General features: G+C 50.6%; 1 protein-coding gene across 1 annotated transcript; it reads left to right on the top strand.

The window, feature by feature from the left end:
- Window positions 1-290: 290 nt before the first annotated feature.
- On the top strand, window positions 291-22,434 carry LOC135887718 (zinc finger protein RFP-like). The gene is made up of 7 exons (XM_065415445.1): window positions 291-722; window positions 12,684-12,779; window positions 13,850-14,080; window positions 14,408-14,430; window positions 15,163-15,278; window positions 16,699-16,758; window positions 21,917-22,434. Exons 1-7 carry the CDS (start codon window positions 306-308, stop codon window positions 22,432-22,434), a joined length of 1,461 nt encoding a protein of 486 aa, XP_065271517.1. The 5' UTR covers window positions 291-305.

The following is a 22,434-nucleotide window of genomic DNA, read 5'->3' as shown; positions in this document are numbered from 1 at the left end:
AAAAAATTCTGCCAAGACTGACTATCATGCCTTAGACACACAGCTCCTGCTCCTGCAGGCTCATCCTCACAGGAGGATGCCTCAGTGACCCTCCCCACCAGCATAGGGGCTGATTGCAGGACCAGAGCCCTAGTGGCACATTTTTGTTTCACTAAAGCCTCCAGGAGTGAAATTAGTTGGGTCCTTCCTGCTCAGCAAACAGCCCCAGTCATTTCCAGGAAAGGAAACACCCAGTTGCTGCTGCTGCTGCTGCAGGCGGGGCATAGTGTGAATTCAGGAAATTGTTCCACTGCCCAGAGGGAGCCATGGCTGCAGAAAACCCCATAGAAAGTCTCCAGGAGGAAGCTACATGTCCCGTCTGTCTGGAGTATTTCACAGAACCTGTCATTCTGGAGTGTGGGCACAATCTCTGCCGAGCCTGCATCAGCCAGTGCTGGGAGGGATCCGATACAGCCGCCTCCTGCCCTCAGTGCAGAGAAACTGTGCAACAGAGAAACCTCAGGCCCAACAGGCAGCTGGCAAATGTCCTAGAAATTGCCAAGCGGCTGAGTTTACAGGCAGCAAAGGGTACAGGAGGGGGTGGGGTGTGTGGGAGACACCAGGAGGCTCTGAAACTGTTCTGTGAAGAGGATCAAACCCCCATCTGTGTGGTGTGCGACAGATCCCGGGGTCACCACACTCACACGGTGGTTCCCATACAGGAGGCTGCCCAGGAGTACAAGGTACCGAGTTGCTGTCCAGTCTAATGGGTAATAATTTGGATGTTAATTACAGGTTAATGGTGTAACTGTCATTCAGCTGTGTGTAGCCTTCATTGCATGAAAGCTGATAGGGGAGTTACAAGCTGTGGTTGCTATTACTGGTTGTATCACAGTGTTTATTGTTATTTGCATCCCCTACAGACCCCAGATGAGATCTAACCTCGATTGTGGGGGGCCTTGCACAAAACCCAGTGAGGGACAATCCCTGCCCTGAGCCATTTACAGTCTAACTGGACAAGACAGACAAAGGGTGGGAGGGGAAATTGAGGCACAGTGAGGGGAAGTGACTTGTCCAAGATGACTCAGCAGATCAGTGGTAGAGCTGGATATAAAAACCTGTTTTTACAAGGCCCAGTTCAGTGCCTCAACCACTAGCTACTCTGCCCCTTTCAGCAGCACTGAGCAGTGATGAAGTGCAGACAGTAGGAGGAAAAGACTCCTTGATAGAGGTCCTAGGCCCAGCAGGGAGAGGAGGTTTCCCACTGGGATTGTGAATTCCTGTGCTGCTCCATGAGGGGTTACCGTTAAACTAAGGGTATGTCTACACTACGAAATTAGGTCGAATTTATAGAAGCCGGTTTTATAGAAATCGGTTGTATACAGCGCTCTGGCTCCCGGCGCTCTGGCCGCCGGGGAGAGCGGAGCCGCGGCGGGCTCGCCGCCCTCCCCCTGGCACTCTGATCGGTCGGGGATTGCGGGCCCGCGGCCGGGCTCGGCGCCCTCCCATGCCGCGCTGGGGGCGGGGGGGGGGGGGGACGGGGCGGCGGGTGGCTTTTTTGCTTAGGGCGGCAAAAAAGCCAGAGCCGGCCCTGGTTAAATGGGACTAGCTTCAATAGAAACAGCTTTGCGAACAGGGGCTGCTAACAGGGAGTTTCGCAAGGGAGTTTAGAAGCGGAGTGGGAAGGGAGTGGGAGTCCCTCGCCAGCCGTAACCCCATCCCCGTGGCCCCCCCCTAAAACCTATAAACCAAACCACATTCCAAAACTCCCTTCTGTAAACCACCCTTTCACTAACTCGGATACAATGCAGGCAGAAGCCCAGCAGCAGAGTGGGGGCTATCCAGTTTATTGCACCAACTGTTGCATGTATGATTACCTGCCCTGTGGGCGGGTGGCGTATGTGTGCAGTCGGTGCAAGGAGCTCCTGGCCCTCAGAGACCATGTACGGACTTTGGAGGCCAGGGTGGCGGAACTGGAGGAGCTGAGAGAGGCAGAGAGGTATGTTGATGAGGCTTTCCGGGACACTGTAGAATTGTCCCACCTCCGCTTAGACAGCACCTGTGCTGTTAAGGAGGAAGAAGGGCCCAGGGAAGTAGAGCAGTCAATGGGAGCAGAGGGAAACTTTCCCGTAGTTGGGACCCTCCTTCCAGATGGTTCTGGGGTTGCCTCTCGCACTGAGGTTGCCTCTCCGGGGGAGGGAACTCCAGTTTCTAGGAAAAGGCAGGTGTTAGTAATGGGAGATTCGATTATTAGAAATGTAGATAGCTGGGTCTGTGATGACCGGGAGAACCGTATGGTGACTTGCCTGCCTGGTGCGAAGGTTGCGGATCTCTCGAGGCATCTAGATAGACTTATGTGTAGTGCTGGGGAGGAGCCGGTGGTCGTGGTACATGTAGGTACCAATGACATAGGGAAGGGTAGGAGAGATGTCCTGGAAGCCAAATTTAGGCTGCTAGGGAAGAGACTGAAATCCAGGACCTCTATGGTGGCATTTTCAGAAATGCTCCCAGTTCCACGTGCAGGGCCAGGTAGGCAGGCAGAGCTTCAGAGTCTCAATGCGTGGATGAGACAATGGTGTAGAGAGGAGGGGTTCACGTTCATTAGGAACTGGGGAAACTTCTGGGATGGGAGGAGCCTATACAGGAGAGATGGGCTCCACCTAAACCAAAGTGGAACCAGACTGCTGGCACTAAACATTAAAAAGGTTGTAGAGCAGTTTTTAAACTAGGAGATGGGGGAAAGCCGACTGCTGCAGAGGAGCGTGTGGATCGGACACAGACTTCTCTTAGGGGAGAGTCTGATGATAGAGAATCTCCAGGTTATAGTCAGGAGCAGAGGACTGAAAAGTATAATGTAAGGGCCGGATCAGATGATAAACAGTCACATAAAAAAGAATCTGGCACATCAGAAAAAGGCAGGCTAATAAACAGGGACAAGTTTTTAAAGTGCTTGTACACAAATGCCAGAAGTCTAAATAATAAGATGGGTGAACTAGAGTGCCTTGTGATAAAGGAGGATATAATAGGCATCACAGAAACCTGGTGGACTGAGAGCAGTCAATGGGACACAATCATTCCGGGGTACAAAATATATCGGAAGGACAGAACAGGCCGTGCAGGGGGAGGAGTGGCACTATATGTTAAAGAAAGTGTAGATTCAAATGAAGTCAAAATCTTAAGCGAATCCACAGGTTCCATAGAGTCTCTATGGATAGAAATTTCATGCTCTAGTAAAAATATAACATTAGGGATCTATTATCGACCACCTGACCAGGACAGTAATAGTGATGATGAAATGCTAAGGGAAATTAGAGAGGCTATCAAAATTAAGAACCCAATAATAGTGGGGGATTTCAATTATCCCCATATTGACTGGGAACATTTCACTTCAGGACGAAATGCAGAGATAAAATTTCTCGATACTTTAAATGACTGCTTCATGGAGCAGCTGGTACGGGAACCCACAAGGGGAGAGGCGACTCTAGATTTAATCCTGAGTGCAGCGCAGGAGCTGGTCCAAGAGGTAACTATAGTGGGACCGCTTGGAAATAGTGACCATAATACAATAGCATTCAACATCCCTGTGGTGGGAAGAACACCTCAACTGCCCAACACTGTGGCCTTTAATTTCAAAAGGGGGAACTATACAAAAATGAGGGGGTTAGTTAGACAAAAGTTAAAAGGTACAGTGACTAAAGTGAAATCCCTGCAAGTTGCGTGGGCCCTTTTTAAAGACACCATAATAGAGGCTCAACTTCAATGTATACCCCAAATTAAGAAAAACAGTAAAAGAACTAAAAAAGAGCCACCGTGGCTTAACAACCATGTAAAAGAAGCAGTGAGAGATAAAAAGACTTCCTTTAAAAAGTGGAAGTCAAATCCTAGTGAGGCAAATAGAAAGGAGCACAAACACTGCCAACTTAAGTGCAAGAGTGTAATAAGAAAAGCCAAAGAGGAGTTTGAAGAACGGCTAGCCAAAAACTCCAAAGGTAATAACAAAATGTTTTTTAAGTACATCAGAAGCAGGAAGCCTGCTAAACAACCAGTGGGGCCCCTTGACGATGAAAATACAAAAGGAGCGCTTAAAGATGATAAAGTCATTGCGGAGAAACTAAATGGATTCTTTGCTTCAGTCTTCACGGCTGAGGATGTTAGGGAGATTCCCAAACCTGAGCTGGCTTTTGTAGGTGACAAATCTGAGGAACTGTCACAGATTGAAGTATCACTAGAGGAGGTTTTGGAATTAATTGATAAACTCAACATTAACAAGTCACCGGGACCAGATGGCATTCACCCAAGAGTTCTGAAAGAACTCAAATGTGAAGTTGCGGAACTATTAACTAAGGTTTGTAACCTGTCCTTTAAATCGGCTTCGGTACCCAATGACTGGAAGTTAGCTAATGTAACGCCAATATTTAAAAAGGGCTCTAGGGGTGATCCCGGAAATTACAGACCGGTAAGTCTAACGTCGGTACCGGGCAAATTAGTTGAAACAATAGTAAAGAACAAAATTGTCAGACACATAGAAAAACATAAACTGTTGAGCAATAGTCAACATGGTTTCTGTAAAGGGAAATCGTGTCTTACTAATCTATTAGAGTTCTTTGAAGGGGTCAACAAACATGTGGACAAGGGGGATCCGGTGGACATAGTGTACTTAGATTTCCAGAAAGCCTTTGACAAGGTCCCTCACCAAAGGCTCTTACGTAAATTAAGCTGTCATGGGATAAAAGGGAAGGTCCTTTCATGGATTGAGAACTGGTTAAAGGACAGGGAACAAAGGGTAGGAATTAATGGTAAATTCTCAGAATGGAGAGGGGTAACTAGTGGTGTTCCCCAAGGGTCAGTCCTAGGACCAATCCTATTCAATTTATTCATAAATGATCTGGAGAAAGGGGTAAACAGTGAGGTGGCAAAGTTTGCAGATGATACTAAACTACTCAAGATAGTTAAGACCAAAGCAGATTGTGAAGAACTTCAAAAAGATCTCACAAAACTAAGTGATTGGGCAGCAAAATGGCAAATGAAATTTAATGTGGATAAATGTAAAGTAATGCACATTGGAAAAAATAACCCCAACTATACATACAACATGATGGGGGCTAATTTAGCTACAACGAGTCAGGAAAAAGATCTTGGCATCATCGTGGATAGTTGTCTAAAGATGTCCACGCAGTGTGCAGAGGCAGTCAAAAAAGCAAACAGGATGTTAGGAATCATTAAAAAGGGGATAGAGAATAAGACTGAGAATATATTATTGCCCTTATATAAATCCATGGTACGCCCACATCTCGAATACTGTGTACAGATGTGGTCTCCTCACCTCAAAAAAGATATTCTAGCACTAGAAAAGGTTCAGAGAAGGGCAACTAAAATGATTAAGGGTTTAGAGAGGGTCCCATATGAGGAAAGATTAAAGAGGCTAGGACTCTTCAGTTTGGAAAAGAGAAGACTAAGAGGGGACATGATAGAGGTATATAAAATCATGAGTGATGTTAAGAAAGTGGATAAGGAAAAGTTATTTACTTATTCCCATAATACAAGAACTAGGGGTCACCAAATGAAATTAATAGGCAGCAGGTTTAAAACAAATAAAAGGAAGTTCTTCTTCACGCAGCGCACAGTCAACTTGTGGAACTCCTTACCTGAGGAGGTTGTGAAGGCTAGGACTATAACAATGTTTAAAAGGGGACTGGATAAATTCATGGTGGCTAAGTCCATAAATGGCTATTAGCCAGGATGGCTAAGAATGGTGTCCCTAGCCTCTGTTCGTCAGAGGATGGAGATGGATGGCAGGAGAGAGATCACTTGATCATTGCCTGTTAGGTTCACTCCCTCTGGGGCACCTGGCATTGGCCACTGTCGGTAGACAGATACTGGGCTAGATGGACCTTTGGTCTGACCCAGTACGGCCTTTCTTATGTTCTTATGTTCTTATGATTGTGTGTGTCCCAACATAAAATGCTCTAAGTGCATTAAGTCGGCGGACCGCATCCACAGTGCCGAGGCTAACGTCGACTTCCGGACCGTTGCACAATGTGTAGCTATCCCACAGTTCCCGCAGTCTCCACCGCCCATTGGAATTCTGGGTTGAGATCCCAATGCCTGAATGATGCCAAACAGTGTCGCGGGGGGTTCTGGATACATGTCCTCAGGCCCCTCCCCCTCCGTCAGAGCAACGGCAGACAATCGATTTGCGCCTTTTTACCTGGGTTACCTGTGCAGACAACATACCACGCCAAACATGGAGCCCACTCAGCTCAGCTCAGCTCACCGTCACCATATGTCATCTGTGTGCCAGCAGACGTGGTACTGCATTGCTACACAGCAGCAGCTAATTGCCTTTTGGCAGTAGACGGTGCAGTATGACTGGTAGCCTTCATCGGCGATCTGGGTGCTGGCAGACGTGGGGCTGCATTGCTACACAGCAGCAGCCCCTTGCCATTTGGTAGAAGATGGTGTATTACGACTGGTATCCGTCGTCGTCGTACTGCAGTGGCTGAAACTCCGTATGTCCCCCAGTCGCTGCCTTCCCAATGACGATGATGGCTATCAGTCGTAGTACGCTATTTTCTGTCAAGCACCCAGTATTTTATGCCATGCACCCAGAAGATGCCGAGGGCTATCAGTCATGCTGCACCGTCGTCTGCCAGCTTAAGATGTAAAAAATAGATTTGTTCTGTATTCATTTGCTTCCCCCTCCCTCCGTGAAATCAACGGCCTGCTAAACCCAGGGTTTTGAGTTTAATCTTTGGGGGGGCCGTTCTGTGTGACAGTTGTTTGTGTTTCTCCTTAATGAACAGCCACCTTTGTTGATTTTAATTCCCTGAACCTGTACGCCATGTCGTCACTCACCCCCCCCCCCCCCCCTCCGTCCGTCAGATACTAGTTTCGCGCCTTTTTTCAGACCAGACACCATAGCACTGGGATCATGGAGCCCACTCAGATCACCGTGGCAATTATGAGCACTATGAACACCACACGCATTGTCCTGGAGTATATGCAGAGCCAGGACATGCCAAAGCAAAACCAGTGTTACTGGGGCAGGTTCATGCCGTGGAACGCCAATTCTGGGCCCGGGAAACAAGCACAGACTGGTGGGACCGCATTGTGTTGCAGGTGTGGGACGATTCCCAGTGGCTGCAAAACTTTCGCATGCGTAAGGGCACTTTCATGGAACTTTGTGACTTGTTTTCCCCTGCCCTGAAGCGCCAGAATACCAGGATGAGAGCAGCCCTCACAGTTGAGAAGCGAGTGGCGATAGCCCTGTGCAAGCTTGCAACACCAGACAGCTACCGGTCAGTCGGGAATCAATTTGGAGTGGGCAAATCTACTGTGGGGGCTGCTGTGATCCAAGTTGCCAGGGCAATCAAAGACCTGCTGATATCAAGGGTAGTGACTCTGGGAAACGTGCAGGCCATAGTGGATGGCTTTGCTGCAATAGGATTCCCAAACTGTGGTGGGGCGATCGACGGAACCCATATCCCTCTCTTGTCACCGGAGCACCAAGCCACCGAGTACATAAACCGCAAGGGGTACTTTTCAATGCTGCTGCAAGCCCTGGTGGATCACAAGGCACGTTTCACCAACATCAACGTGGGCTGGCAGGGAAGGGTACATGATGCTCGCGTCTTCAGGCACTCTGGTCTGTTTCGAAAGCTGGAGGAAGGGACTTTCTTCCTGGACCAGAAACTCACCGTTGGGGATGTTGAAATGCCTATCGTGATCCTTGGGGACCCAACCTACCCCTTAATGCCATGGCTCATGAAGCCGTACACAGGCAGCCTGGACAGGAGTCAGGACCTGTTCAACTACAGGCTGAGAGCAAGTGCCGAATGGTGGTGGAATGTGCATTTGGACATTTAAAAGCACGCTGGGGCAGCTTACTGACTCGCTCAGACCTCAGCGAAAAGAATATCCCCATTGTTATTGCTGCTTGCTGTGCGCTCCACAATATCTGTGAGAGTAATGGGGAGACATTTATGGCGGGGTGGGAGGTTGAGGCAAATTGCCTGGCCGCTGATTACACGCAGCCAGACACCAGGGCAGTTAGAAGAGCACAGCAGGGCGCGGTGCGCATCAGAGAAGCTTTGAAAGCGAGTTTTGTGACTGGCCAGGCTACGGTGTGAAACTTCTGTTTGTTTCTCCTTGATGAACCCTCCACCCCCCCCACCCGGTTCACTCTACTTCCCTGTAAACCAACCACCCCCCCTCCCCTCCCCCCCTCGAGCACCGCTTGCAGAGGCAATAAAGTCATTGTTACTTCACATTCATGCATTCTTTATTAATTCATCACACAACTAGGGGGATAATTGCCAAGGTAGCCCGGGATGGGTGGGGGAGGAGGGAAGGAAAAGGACACACTGCAGTTTAAAACTTTAACTCTTATTGAAGGCCAGCCTTCTGATGCTCGGGCAATCATCTGGGCTGGAGTGACTGGGTGGCCGGAGGCCCCCCCACCGTGTTCTTGGGCGTCTGGGTGAGGAGGCTATGGAACTTGGGGAGGAGGGCTGTTGGTTACACAGGGGCTGTAGCGGCAGTCTCTGCTCCTGCTGCCTTTCCTGCAGCTCAACCATACGCTGGAGCATATCATTTTGATGCTCCAGCAGCCGGAGCATCGACTCTTGCCTTCTGTCTGCAAACTGATGCCACCTATCATCTTCAGCCCGCCACTTGCTCTGTTCATCCCGCGATTCAGCCCGCCACCTCTCCTCTCGTTCATATTGTGCTTTTCTGTAGTCTGACATTGACTGTCTCCACGCATTCTGCTGTGCTCTGTCAGCGTGGGAGGACATCTGGAGCTCCGAGAACATATCATCCCGAGTCCGCCGTTTTCTCCTTCTAATCTTCACTAGCCTCTGTGAAGGAGAAACATTTGCAGCTGGTGGAGGAGAAGGGAGAGGTGGTTAAAAAAGACACATTTTAGAGAACAATGGGTACACTCTTTCACGTTAAATTTTGCTGTTCACATTACACAGCACATGTGCTTTCGTTACAAGGTCGCATTTTTCCTCTTATATTGAGGGCCTGCCAGTTTGGTGTGAGAGATAACTCACGCCGTGCCAGGCAACAGATTTCAGCTTGCAGGCAGCCATGGTAAGCCACAGTCTTTTGGCTTTTTTAACCTTCTTAACAGGTGGGAATGGTTTCAAACAGTAGCGCCCTCATTTCCATACCAATCACCCCTTGGGTTGGCCATTTAAAATGGGTTTGCAATGTAAAAGGAGGGGCTGCGGTTTCCGGGTTAACATGCAGCACAAACCCAACTAACCCCCATCCCCCCCACACCCAATTCTCGGGGATGATCACTTCACCCCTCCCCCCCCACCGTGTGGCTAACAGCGGGGAACATTTCTGTTCAGCAGAGCAGGAACGGGCACCTCTGAATGTCCCCGTAATAAAATCGCCCCATTTCAACCAGGTGACCATGAATGATATCACTCTCCTGAGGATAACAAAGAGCAATAAGGAATGGATGTTGTCTTCATGCCAGCAAACACCGGGACCATACGCTGCCATGCTTTGTTATGCAATGATTCCAGACTACGTGCTACTGGCCTGGCGTGGTAAAGTGTCCTACCATGGCGGACGGGATAAGGCAGCCCTCCCCAGAAACCTTTTGCAAAGGCTTTGGGAGTACATGAAGGAGAGCTTTCTGGAGATGTCCCTGGAGGATTTCCGCTCCATCCCCATACACGTTAACAGACTTTTCCAGTAGCTGTACTGGCCGCGATTGCCAGGGCAAATTAATCATTAATCATTAAACACACTTGCTTTTAAACCATGTGTAATATTTACAAAGGTACACTCACCAGAGGTCCCCTGTGTGCCCTCAGGGTCTGGGAGCATGCCTTGGGTGAGTTTGGGGGTTACTGGTTCCAGGTCCAGGGTGATAAACATATCCTGGCTGTTGGGGAAACCGGTTCTCTGCTTCCTTGCTGCTGTGAGCTATCTACATTATCTTCATCCTCATCTTCCTCGTACCCCGAACCTGCTTCCCTGTGTGTTTCTCCATTGAAGGAGTCAAAGCACACGGTTGGGGTAGTGGTGGCTGCGCCCCCTAGCATGGCATGCAGCTCCGCGTAGAAGCGGCATGTTTGCGGCTCTGCCCCGGACCTTCCATTTGCCTCTCTGGCTTTGTGGTAGGCTTGCCTTAGCTCCTTAATTTTCACTCAACACTGCTGTGCGTCCCTGTTATGGCCTCTGTCCTTCATGGCCTTGGAGACCTTTTCTAATATTTTGCCATTTTGTTTACTGCTTCGGAGTTCAGCTAGCAGTGATTCGTCTCCCCATATGGCGAGCAGATCCCGTACCTCCCATTCTGTTCATGCTGGAGCTCTTTTGTGATCCTGGGACTCCATCACAGTTACCTGTTCTGATGAGCTCTGCGTGGTCACCTGTGCTCTCCATGCTGGGCAAACAGGAAATGAAATTCAAACGTTCACGGAGCTTTTCCTGTCTACCTGGTCAGTGCATCTGAGTTGAGAGTGCTGTCCAGAGCGGTCACAATGAAGCACTGTGGGATAGCTCCCGGAGGCCAATAACGTCGAATTCCGTTCACGCTACCCCAAATCCGACCCGCAAAGCGCTAATCCCCTCATCGGAGGTGGAGTAAAGAAACCGGTTTAAAGGGCCCTTTAAGTCGAAAGAAAGGGCTTTGTCGTGTGGACGTTTCCAGGCTTAATTCGATTTAACCCTGCTAAAGTCGACCTAAACTCGTAGTGTAGACCAGGCCTCAGATGCTGCCGGCCTGCACTAGAGGAGATCTCTGTGCTGAACACTGTGTGGGACACTTAGCACCTTGAGTCCACAGCCACAAGGGCTCCAGACAGCTCAGGTCCATGCCACATTGTCATAACTATAAAGGGAAGGGTAACAGCTCTCCTGTGTACAGTACTAAAATCCCTCCTGGCCAGAGACTCCAAAATCCTTTTACCTGTAAAGGGTTAAGAAGCTCAGGTAACCTGGCTGACACCTGACCCAAAGGACCAATAAGGGGACAAGATACTTTCAAATCTTGGGGGGGGGGAAAGGCTTTTGTGTGTGCTCTTTGTTTTAAGGGGTTGTTCGCTCTTGGGACTGGGAGGGACCAGACATCAATCCAGGTTCTCCCCATCTTTCTAAACAAGTCTCTCTTATTTCAAACTTGTAAGTAAAAAGCCAGGCAAGGCGTCTTAGTTTTACTTTATTTTCTCAACTTGTAAATGTACCTTTTACTAGAGTGTTTATCTTTGTTTGCTGTACTTTGAACCTAAGACAGAAGGGGGTCCTTTGAGCTCTTTAAGTTTGATTACCCTGTAAAGCTATTTTCCATACTGATTTTACAGAGATGATTTTTACCTTTTTCTTTAATTAAAAGCCTTCTTTTTAAGAACCTGATTGATTTCTCCTTGTTTTAAGATCCAAGGGGGTTTGGATCTGTTTTCACCAGGAGTTGGTGAAAGGAAGGAGGGGGGAAGGGTCAATTTCTCCTTGTTTTAAGATCCAAGGGGGTTTGGATCTGTATTCACCAGGAGTTGGTGAAAGGAAGGAGGGGGGAAGGGTCAATTTCTCCTTTTTAAGATCCAAGGAGTTTGGATCTGTATTCACCAGGGAATTGGTGAAAAGTTTCTAAAAGCTTCCCAGGGTAGGGAATGGTGGCAGCGGACCAGAACTAAGCTGGTAGTTAAGCTTAGAAGTCCTCATGCAGGCCCCTACATTTGTACCCTAAAGTTCAAAGTGGGGATACAGCCTTGACACACATACCACTGGGATTAGACTTATCTTTAGCAAAACGAACCCCATGGCAGTGTGGACCTGTGTCAGTCTGACCTGTTCTCGTGTGTTCATGGACAAAGTCCAGTCAAAGTGGTTCCATTAGTCCCACCAGGCAGCCTTTTGAAATCTCCCAGAATCCAGTGCTTCCGGGATCTTTGCTGGGGATGGTGGGGGAGCTACCCAGAGGCCATTGCCACAGAAAGGGGCTAGGACAGCACTAGGGCAAACCCCAGCTGTTCCTAACACAAATCAACACATCTAATGGGGTTTGCCCTAGTCCCTAGATCAGAGCTGTCCAACCCGTCCAATCCCCAGGGGTACAGTTCTGAAAGTCAATAGAGTTGGACTCCTTTGAGCATCCCAGCCTATATGGCTGCCCCCAGTGGCTTCTGGGATTGGTATCACTGTTTGTTAAATCTTCTCAAAAACAGCTTTATAGATTCACTGCCATGGGACACCAGTTTTCCACTGGTTCAACTCAATGGAGAGAGTGGACGTAATAACTTTAAACAATCTGAATTCAACACCCACCCAATTTCCATAAATAAGGTTTCATTCCCTTGGTGTCTCTCATGTCCTACCTCTAGAAAGACCCACTGTTGTACACAGTATTGTTGTAATTGTGTTGGTCCTGGGATATTAGAGAAACAAGGGAGGTGAAGTAATGTCTGCTCATGGCCAGCTTCTGTGGGTGCACGACAAGCTTTCAAGCTTACACAGAGCTCTTCTTCAGGCCTGGGAAAGAGTATGTTCCCCAGAGCTGAGTTGTATGTAACTCTCTTACCAACAGGAGCTGGGCCAGCAGAAGATATTGCCTTACCCACCTGACCTAGTCTATCTAGTCTATCTAGGAAGACTGACTGTTATCTTGAATTTTGGGTAAAAAAAACCTCATCCACCCCCTACAACCCTCAAAATAAACCCACCAAATCATTTCTGTTTGACAGGAAAAAATACAAGCCCATTTGAAGACTCTGAGGGAAGAGAGAGAAAAGCTGCTGGGATTTAAAGTGACTGCAGAGAAGAGAAGCCAGGAGTACCTGGTAGGTGCCTATTGTTCTTCACCTGCTGGGACATGGAGGCGGGAGCGATGTTTATTGGTAGATTTCTCTGTGGCCTTGTGTGTATTTCTCCATGATATCATGGGATACTGTGTGTGTGTGTGTGTGTGTGTGTGTGTGTGTGTGTGTGTGTGTGTGTGTGTGTGTGTGTGTGTGTGTGTGTGTGTGTGTGTGTTACAGGTGTGCATATCACAAATTTTCTCTCCCTGGAGAAGGACAACAGCATCTTCTGCAGAATCTAAGATGCATTTTAATTAATGAGTTAATTACTACGCCTTGTGGCTTTCACAAAATTTCTCCCAAACTGCACTGATTACATCCCAGTAGACATGGAGACAGTCCTTTCAGAGAGATTGGGGCCAAATGGGAAGCTGTAAGAAAATCCTCTCCCTTGTGATCGCAATGTATAGTCAAATGTCAGGATGTGAAGAATGGTGGGTTTTGAACCTCAGTCCACAGAGACTGTCACTACAACCCAACAGCTCTCTAGAGCCAGCAGGGGAGGGGCTAGTGGAACTCCAGTGCCCCAGAGGATCTGCCTACGAAGCTCCTGATTGTAGCAGACATTCGGATGCATGAATTACGCCAGCAGGAGTGACTGGAAGTTGTCCAAACAACTGAGTGAACTCCCGATCTGCTGCTGGACTGGACCCTGACTCTGGCTTGGCCCTGGCATTGTTCCTAGCTCAGGTTTGACCTGCAGTACTGCTATCTGACTCCAGTTTGACCCTTTGCATGGCTGCCTGACTTGGACTCCAGTCCTGATCCCCCCTGTGACTCCAGACACTGATTCTGGCTCAGCCGTTGGCATGACTCCTGAGCTCGACTGTAGCCCCAACCCTTGGTGAGATCCTGACTTTGACTCCAGCTCTGACTTTGGCCGTAGTTCCTGACTTCCAACTGCAGCTCTGAGCACTAGGCCAGACGGCTCATGTCCTGGTCTCTACACAGATGTGTTAGGGATTGTAAAGAAACTCTCTCTCGTAAGACTGTATGAAAGGTCATCAGGCTCCATCCATGTTCCTGACCAGCCCTTTCCTTATTTCTTATAGAAACAGACAGATACCGAGAGGCAGAAGATTGTGTCTGAATTTCAGCAACTCTGGCAGTTCCTGGAGGAACAAGAGCGACTCCTGCTGGCCCAGCTGGAGAAGCTGGATGAGGAGATTGTGAAGATACAGAATGAAAATATCACCAAACTCTCCGAGGAGATTTCCCGTCTCAGTGAGCTGATCAGTGAGCTGGAGGGGAAGTGTCAGAAGCCAGCAAGTGAATTCCTGCAGGTGAGACTGAGCTGGAAACATCCCAAATCCCCGCACAGGGACAGGACAGCTCCTGAGCTATGGGCACAGGGGTCCAGCAGTCAGAGATCTCAGTGTAACTGGGCGTGTGCATTGCTGACATGTGAATGACGATTGTTCTTTGGAGACTTACAGACATAGAGATATTAGAGATGGAAAAGCCCCATTAGCTCAGTGAAACCATGGCCCTGGGGCCAGGGCAGGGCTCATTACCCCTGTATTTGCAAAATCTCTTTCCTGGAATCCCAAGTGTGTGTCAGGTGGTGCTGAGATTTTTTAAAATCTCTCTTTCCTCCCTCTCTCCTCTAGGATGTCAGAAGCACCTTGAGTAGGTACGTGGCTCTCTCTTACTCCCACACATACTTGGCAATGCTGGGATAGAGCATGGAGATGATGTTAGCACTGCATCTCCACAGCAACATGTGTGGGGAAGGTCACATTTTGGATACAAATCTCTCAGATAAACTTAATCCTGAGGTTCTCACCCTGGAATTATCCATTCAGTGGGAAGGACTGACCTAAAGTATTTCCAAGAGATGTCACGTCCCTGGGGGACTGGCTGCCTCAGAATTGTGGGGATGGAATATGGGCCTGTCACTGATGGGGCCCTGGTTACCATTCAGCCCAGGTCAGCACTGGTAAAGAGTCTGAGGGTTGTTAGGAGACCTGTGTGGAATGAGCTGAGGAGGGGAGAGTTGGTGTCTTAGTCTAGTTCCTAGTGGACAGATTTCTACAGCACTTCACATAGGAACCTCCTGTCCCTCAGAGCATGGAGGCCAAGGAGTAAATTGGCCATGGAGACTCAATTCTCCTTTTGTCCCCAGAGCTGAAGAATATTAATGAGTCCTTTGAAGGGAAGGTTGTACGGCCATAGGCTGTGTTGCACCTGCTCTGAGACTGGGAGAAGTCGAGGAATTTGACATCCCCTTCAAATCCCCGTCAATTCTTTCTCTACTTCGAACGAGGAATTCGAACTCCAGGCCCATTAGAACAGCGACTCACTAGCCAGAACTTATAATGAGTCACACAATGAAATATAATCATGTGAAATTGTTTCTCTCTAGGTGTGAGAAAGGGAAGTTCCAACAGCCAGAGGAGATTTCTCCTGAACTGGAGGAGCAAGTCAGCGATTTCTCCCGTAAAACTATCGTGCCGTTGGAGACTCTGAGGAAATTCAAAGGTACCTAAAATCGATCTAAGAATGGAAATTGGGATGAGCCTCTGAGACTGTGGGAAGAGAATGTTGCTGGTCAATTGGTTCACACTTAGATGATGCTTCTATTTAATTGTTGGGTGTGAATGCCAGACACTTGGGTCCAAGACACTCAGGTTGATTAATTCAAACCTTTGTTTGCACCAAAAACTTGCCTTTCAATTACTATTACAAAGTAAGAAATGACTCATAGACTTTAAGGTCAGAAGGCACCATCCTGATCCATCTGCTCTGACCTCCTGCACATTGCAGGCCACAGAACCTCCCCACTCACTCCTGTAATTTACCCCTAAACTCTGGCTGAATTACTGAAGTCCTCAAATACTGATTTAAAGACTTCAAGTTACAGAGAATCCACCATTTATTCTAGTATAGCCTCAAAAACCAAAACAAAACAAAACAAAATAAAATCAGGGCCTCTGGCAATTTGACTTGGTGGAAAATTCCTTCCCTATCCCAAATATGTTGGTCAGTTGGACACTGAGCATTTCAGCAAGACCCAACAGACAGACACCTGGGAAAGAATTTTCTCTAACTCAGAGCCCTCCCCTGCACTTCTTTGTGGCTGGATGCACAGCCCCCCTCAGCCTAGCTCCAGCCCTTCAGTAGAGGTGGGACACACACACACACACACACACACATTCCTCCTCCCATAAGACATATTATTTAAACAAGAAAGTAGTGACAATAATGCACTGATATATGGTTTTAGGATAAATATTTATTTCAATGCCCCCATCCTACAAAAAAAATATTGACTGCGGCAGTGAGGTACATTCAAAAACACTAAAGTGAGTTGAATTTATTATTATTTTATTGTTTATTATTTATTAACTACCTAGCCAGGTTATGGTTTTTTCAGTGTGGAAAATTGTGTGTTAATTTACGGGTTGAATGATGACTAAATGACATAACACCCCGCCAATGTCCATCACTAAGTTTGGTAATTTTGACAAGTGTCCGTCGCACAACATGATGCTGCCTACCCCTGGCCAAAGGGACTAAAGTGGGTAAAGTTACTTTTATGATAAAGTCTTTGTATGATCTGGGTCTAGGGTACGACAAAAGGCAGTAAGTGAATAAACAAACCAACTGGAGTCTGAGGGGTGGGAGGGGATGATGAGGGGAAAAGTAAATCTCTCTTACAGATTGTCTGTCCTGGGATGATTGTGAGGCTGCAAGGACGTTGGTTCCATTGCTGGGAAATGCCTGAATGAGAGAGGAAAGAGAAGGTTTCAGTTAGTTTATATTAAATGCCTGAGTGTGTCTCTGTGCCTCTTGGTCTGTTCTGTCATGATGAAAATACAGTTCTATGCGTTCAGAGTGGGGACGCTTTTACAAATACGAAAGCCTGAAATCTTGTCTCTTTTCTCCTTTCCCCCACCAGACACTCTGCTGTCTGCACTGGAGACACAAATTGGAGAACCCCAAGCAGCACACAGACAGGGTGAGTTCTTCTTTGAGTGATTGCTCATGTCTATTCCACAATAGGTGTGCGTGCTCACCATGTGCACCAGTGCCAGAAGTTTTTCCCCTAGCAGTACCCGTGGGGGGGGGAGCGCCCCCCGCAACCCCTGGATTGGTGCCTGCCTGGTATAAGGGAGCTGCCCCACGCTCCAGAGGCAAGCCGCTGCTGGGATCGCCACAGTCACCACCGGCCCGGTACTGGTCGAGGGAACGTTCCCGACACCACTCACCGCCCAGCGACTGTTCAGGGCCCAGTCCATGTGGATCACTCTCAACGCCGGCCAGACTGTCTGGATGGGTGCCATCTGACTAGGACTCCTGGCACCGCTCCTCTTCGCGGAGCGAATATCAATGGGACTGTGGCGGAGGTCGCCAGCAGTCCTCATCTCAAAGGAGGTACCGCAGTCGGTCGCTGCATGATCGTCGCTGCCGTTCCCGCATGGACTCCCGCTCTGAGTCTCCGCCCAGTCACCATAGCCCCGGGCGTCGATCGCCAGCATCCCGCTGTCGCGGGTTCGCCCATCGAGACTGATCGCGGAGCAGCTACTACCGTCGGTGCCGTTCCTCCGCATCGAGATCGCGGTCCCGTGGCCGACGCAGATCCCGATACCGCCTCTACTCCCGGTTCAGAGACAGCAGCGGATCGTATGCCAGCCCAGCCTCCGCTCATGGCCGTTCATCTACAGGCCAGGCTAGCCAACCCGAACAGCCGGATCCGCCGGTGCCGCAGTGTCACAGAGTGTGGGGGACTCAGGGCCCTGCACCCCCGGCTTCCTGCGATTCACCATGACTCTCAGCCAGCCAGTAAAGCAGAAGGTTTATTTAGACAACAGGAATACAGCCCAAGACAGGTCTTGCAGGCATAGACAACAGGACTCAGTTGGGTCCATCTTGGGGTCTCAGGGCACCCCAGCCCCTTGTGAGGTCAGAGCCCCGTCTGCCTCCCAGCCAGCTCCTGAAACTCTCCCTCAGCGACCCCTCCCACGGCCTTTGTTCAGTTTCCCGGGCAAAGGTGTCACCTGGTCTCTAACCCCTTCCTGGGTTCTCATGTTACATGCTCAGGTATTCTCCGTCGGTCAGTCTCCCATCCCCCCATGCAGACTATCCTAGCCACACTCCCCTGTCAGCATTCACAGACCACAGTAAGAACAGTCCCAGTTCGTCACACGCAGCAAGTGCGATGGCACCGAGCATTGTGGCCAGCCCAGTGGTACCAGTGGTCACCGTGGCCTCCGGCGCAGCCCCCAGTGTGGGCTCGCTCAGTGGCCAGGGCGTGGGAAACACCGTCGGCCTCTGCTAGACCGCCGGGAAAGGAATCGGTGGGACCCGTGTCCTTGGTACCGTGCCTGGAGTCCGACCAGGTGGTGGATCCTCTGGTGCCGGCCAACACCCAAAGCACCGCGCCGGCCTCCTAGCCCCGTCCAGAGGAACTGATTGTGACCCCGTCCCCCTCCATCCCGCAGGAGGACTAGGTCCTCACCGTGCCAAACTCGGTGCTCACCACCCTGCGGCGGTGGTACGCCCCAAGCAACATGCTCCAAGGGGTCCCGTTCAGGGACAGGGCTCCGTTGTTGGAGCTGGTGTCCGATGCATCGGACCTGGGTTGGGGGTCCCATGTGGGGAACTTTCAGACCCAAGGCCTGTGGTCTCTGCAGGACCTGCCTCTTCATATAAATGTCAAGGAACTCAGGGCGGTGGGACTCATGAGTATGGCCTTCCGCTCGTACCTGAAGGGCAAGGTAGTCAGGGTCCTCACGGACAACAATGCCTCGATGTTCTATATCAACAGGCAAGGCAGGGCCCGATCCTCTTCCCTCTGCCATGAAGCCCTCAGTCTGTGAAACTTCTGTATAGCCCACGACATCCACCTAAAAGCCTTCCACCTTCTGGGCGCCTGGAACGTGAGGGCGGATCGCTTGAGCAGAGACTTTTCCTCTCAGCACGAGTGGTCTCTACACCCAGAAGTGGCCCACCAGCTCTTCCAATGGTGGGGAACTCCCCAGATGGACCTATTTGCGACCCAGCAGAATCGACGATGCCCCCGCTTCTTCTCTGGGGGGGCCTAGGGAGGGGAGCTATCTCCGATGCCTTTATCCTGTCCTGGTCAGGCCGGCTTCTCTATGCCTTTCCCCCGTTCCCTCTGATCAGCAGGGTCCTGGAGAAAATAAAAATGGACTAAGTCAGGGTCCTCCTCATTGCCCCGGCATGGCCCAGGCAGCACTGGTACGGGACCCTCTCTGGCCTGGCGGTGGCTCCGCCGTGGCCGTTGTCGCTCCGCCTGGACCTGCTCTCCCAGGACCAGGGCTGCCTCCTCCATCCGAACCTAGCAGCTCTTCACCTCACGGCATGGCTGCTCAGTGGTTAGGTGACGAGGAAAGGACATGCTCAGAACTGGTCTAGCATGTCCTCCTCAAAAGGAGACGGCCCTCCATTCACCGCTCTTTCTTGGTGAAGTGGTCTCAGTTTTCCAGGTGGGCGGTGGACTAGGGTGTGCTCCCAACGGCTGACCTGATCTGGCTTATCCTTGATTACCTCCTCCACCTGTGGGCCCAGGGCCTGGCGCCCTCGTCAGTCAGGGTGGACCTGGTGGCCATATTGGCCTTCCATCCCCCAGTGCAAGGACACACGGTATTTTCCCATGCTATGACTGGTCAGTTCCTTAAGGGTTTGGACCAGCTTTACCCGTATTCTAAACCCCTGGTCCCACAGTGGGACCTGAACCTGGTGCTGGCTCATCTTATGGGGCCCCCGTTTGAACCGTTAGCCATGTGTTCCTTGTCTCAACTCTCGTGGAAAGTGGCCTTACTGGTTGCTATCACGTCGACCAGGCAGGTCTCTGAGCTCAGGGCCCTGACCTCCGAGCCGCCATATACGGTCTTTCATAAGGAGAAGGTCCAACTCCGCCCACACCCCGCGTTCCTCCTGAAGGTGGTCTCCACCTACCACATGGGTCAGGACATTTTTCTACCAGTCCTCTGCCCCAAACCTCACGCGACTAGTGAGGAGCGCTGTCTCCACATGCTCGATGTGAGACGAGCTCTGGCTTTCTACCTCGAGTGGACCAAGCTGTTCAGAAAGTCCTCGCAACTGTTCATTGCCTCGGCCAAGCATGCGAGGGGCCGGCCGATTTCCACTTAGCAGCTTTCTAATTGGATCACTTCATGCATCCGCTCCTGTTATGAGCTGGCGGGTGTCCCCCCGCCGCCCATTGTGAGGGCACACTCGACTCGGGCACAGGCCTCGTCAGCTACCTTCATGGCCCACGTCCCTATACAGGACATTTGTAGAGCCGCCACCTGGTCTTCAGTTCACACGTTCACCTCGCACTATGCGATAGTCTCCCAAACCAGGGATGATGCCAGGTTTGGCAGGGCAGTCCTCCATCCCGAGAACTTGTGAACTCCTAACCACCTCCAGCACATATAATTGGAATCCCCTATTGTGGAATACACAGAAAAGAAAGTTACCTTTTCCATAACGGGTGTTCTTCGAGATGTGTTGCTCATGTCTATTCCACATCCCGCCCTCCTTCCCCTTTGCCGGAGTTTTCTGGCAAGAAGGAACTGAGGGTAGGGGGAGCGTGCAGCTCCCCTTATACCACGCCAGGCAGGCGCCACTTCAGGAGTTACAGGGGGCACTCCCCCCCATAGGTACTGCTAGGGGAAAAACTTGCAGCACCAGTGCACGTGGTGAGCACGCACACCTATTGTGGAATACACATGAGCAACACATCTCAAAGAACACCAGTTACAGAAAAGGTAACTGTCTTTTTGCAGCTGGAGATTGTCTTTAAATTATGAGAAAATTCCAGTGAAATCATCTTCATGAGATTGTAATGAAAATTACCAACCAAATCAACAGTGGCCATGACACACACAGCCCTACAAATAACCCATTAAACAGTGAGGAGATCCAGGGGCACTGGAACATAGGGGACCAGGGGGCCAAGCCCACCCACTTTTTAACATGGGCATAGTTTGGGGGCACGGGAACATGTTGCTCCTCCAAACTGGGAGCCTTGGGCAGGTGTGTAGCGCATCACAGGCAGTGGCTGTGCTTCGTGGTGGGGCAGCTGATCAGCTCCCCCCATGTAGTGCAGCCTCTTCCTGGAGCTGGCTCCTCTCAGTGGCCCCACCCCTGCTCCTCTTCCCCCTGGACCCTCCACCTGCCCTGGGTGGTGCACACCGGAGAGTGGGGACGTGGGAAGGTGGAGCATCAGGGGCTCTCCATAGTGGCAAAGGCTCCCAGCCTGGCCAGGGGCAGGGCCTCGGCGGGAAGATGAAGAGTGGGGTCAGGGCCATGGAGAGGGCAGGGCCACAAGCGATGCAACCTAGTACCCCCCTCCCCAACTTCTACCAAGGTGACGGAACACCTGGGGAGATCCCAAGTTGACATCACACAAATAATCCTGACACCAACCTTAGTGCTGAGTTCATGCCCATGCTAATGAACAGAAACACTCTCCCTGAGCAGCACCCGAACAGAGCTCTCTGACCTGAGGGCTGACACATCCCTCTGCTTTACCCCGGTGCAGGGGGTCTCCCCATCGTGCTTCTCCAAGGTCCTCCCTTTCCTGTGGGCAGGGCTGGGCTCTCCCATTGGAGCTGTTCACTGCTTCCTGGATTGAGGAGATGCTCTCCCTGTGAGGCTGTCAGTTCCTTCCTTCTCTGAGCTGGGGATGGGGCTACTTCACCCAATGCCACCTCCTACTATCTGGTGTTAAGTGGCTCATCCCCAATGCTGCACCTTCCTCTCTGTTCCCTGGCCTGGGAGTGGAGGCTGCATTAGAGGAGGGAGATTCCCTCTGGGGTTCAAAACTGTACCTGCTTCCTCTGCTCCCTCCTCACTAAAACCTTCCTTGCTGTGACTCTGATGCTGGGTATGGAGCAGAACCAACAAGGGTAGCTGGGAGCTGAAGCTTATGCAAGCAAATGGGAAACTAATGAAGTGGGTCTCCTTACAGAGACTGAGGAACTGCAGTGACATCCCTGCTCAGTCTCAAGTGCCCAGGACAGAGGCAGCTTCCTGGGATCCAGGCCTGTCCCAGCCAGAACTGGGCTGCTGCGGAGTGTGAGAAATTGTCCCAGCCTCCCCCAGGGCCGAGCTCTGCCCATAACAGTCTGATTCTCTCTCCCCAGTGAATGTGACTCTGGATCCAGACACGGCTCATCCCAACCTTGTCCTGTCTGAGGATGGGAAAAGTGTGACACGGGGAGACACGCGGCAGCGACTACCCAACAACCCTGAGAGATTTGACTCTAGGGCCTGTGTGTTGGGCTGTGAGGGATTCACCTCGGGGAGACATTGCTGGGAGGTGGAGGTGGGGGATGGGGGATGCTGGGCTGTGGGAGTGGCCAGAGAGTCTGGGGGGAGGAAGGGACGGATCAGCCGTAGCCCTGAGGGGGGGATCTGGGCTGTGGAGCAGTGCAGGGGTCAGTTCCAAGCTCTCACCTCCCCTGTAACCCCCCTGCAATGGCGCCGGATCCCCAGCAGGATCCGGGTGTGTCTGGACTGTGACCGGGGGCAGGTGACATTTATCAATGCTGGTGACGAGGCCCCGATCTTCACTTTCCCACCAGGCTCCGTCCCTGGGGAGAGAATCCGACCCTGGTTCTGGGTGTGGGACACAGACACCCGGCTCCGATTGCGTTCCTGA

The sequence above is a fragment of the Emys orbicularis genome, chromosome 13 (genome assembly GCF_028017835.1).
Source record: "Emys orbicularis isolate rEmyOrb1 chromosome 13, rEmyOrb1.hap1, whole genome shotgun sequence".
NCBI classification, from domain to species: Eukaryota; Metazoa; Chordata; order Testudines; family Emydidae; genus Emys; species Emys orbicularis.
This window is presented reverse-complemented; position numbering and strand designations above follow the sequence as displayed.

Excerpts from the sequence above, each read along its gene's own strand:
- LOC135887718 (XM_065415445.1), top strand. The coding sequence starts at position 306 with ATGGCTGCAGAAAACCCCATAGAAAGTCTCCAGGAGGAAGCTACATGT. Across the intron at positions 723-12,683 it reads AGGCTGCCCAGGAGTACAAG|GAAAAAATACAAGCCCATTT; the intron begins GTACCGAGTTGC and ends TCTGTTTGACAG. Across the intron at positions 12,780-13,849 it reads AGAGAAGCCAGGAGTACCTG|AAACAGACAGATACCGAGAG; the intron begins GTAGGTGCCTAT and ends TATTTCTTATAG.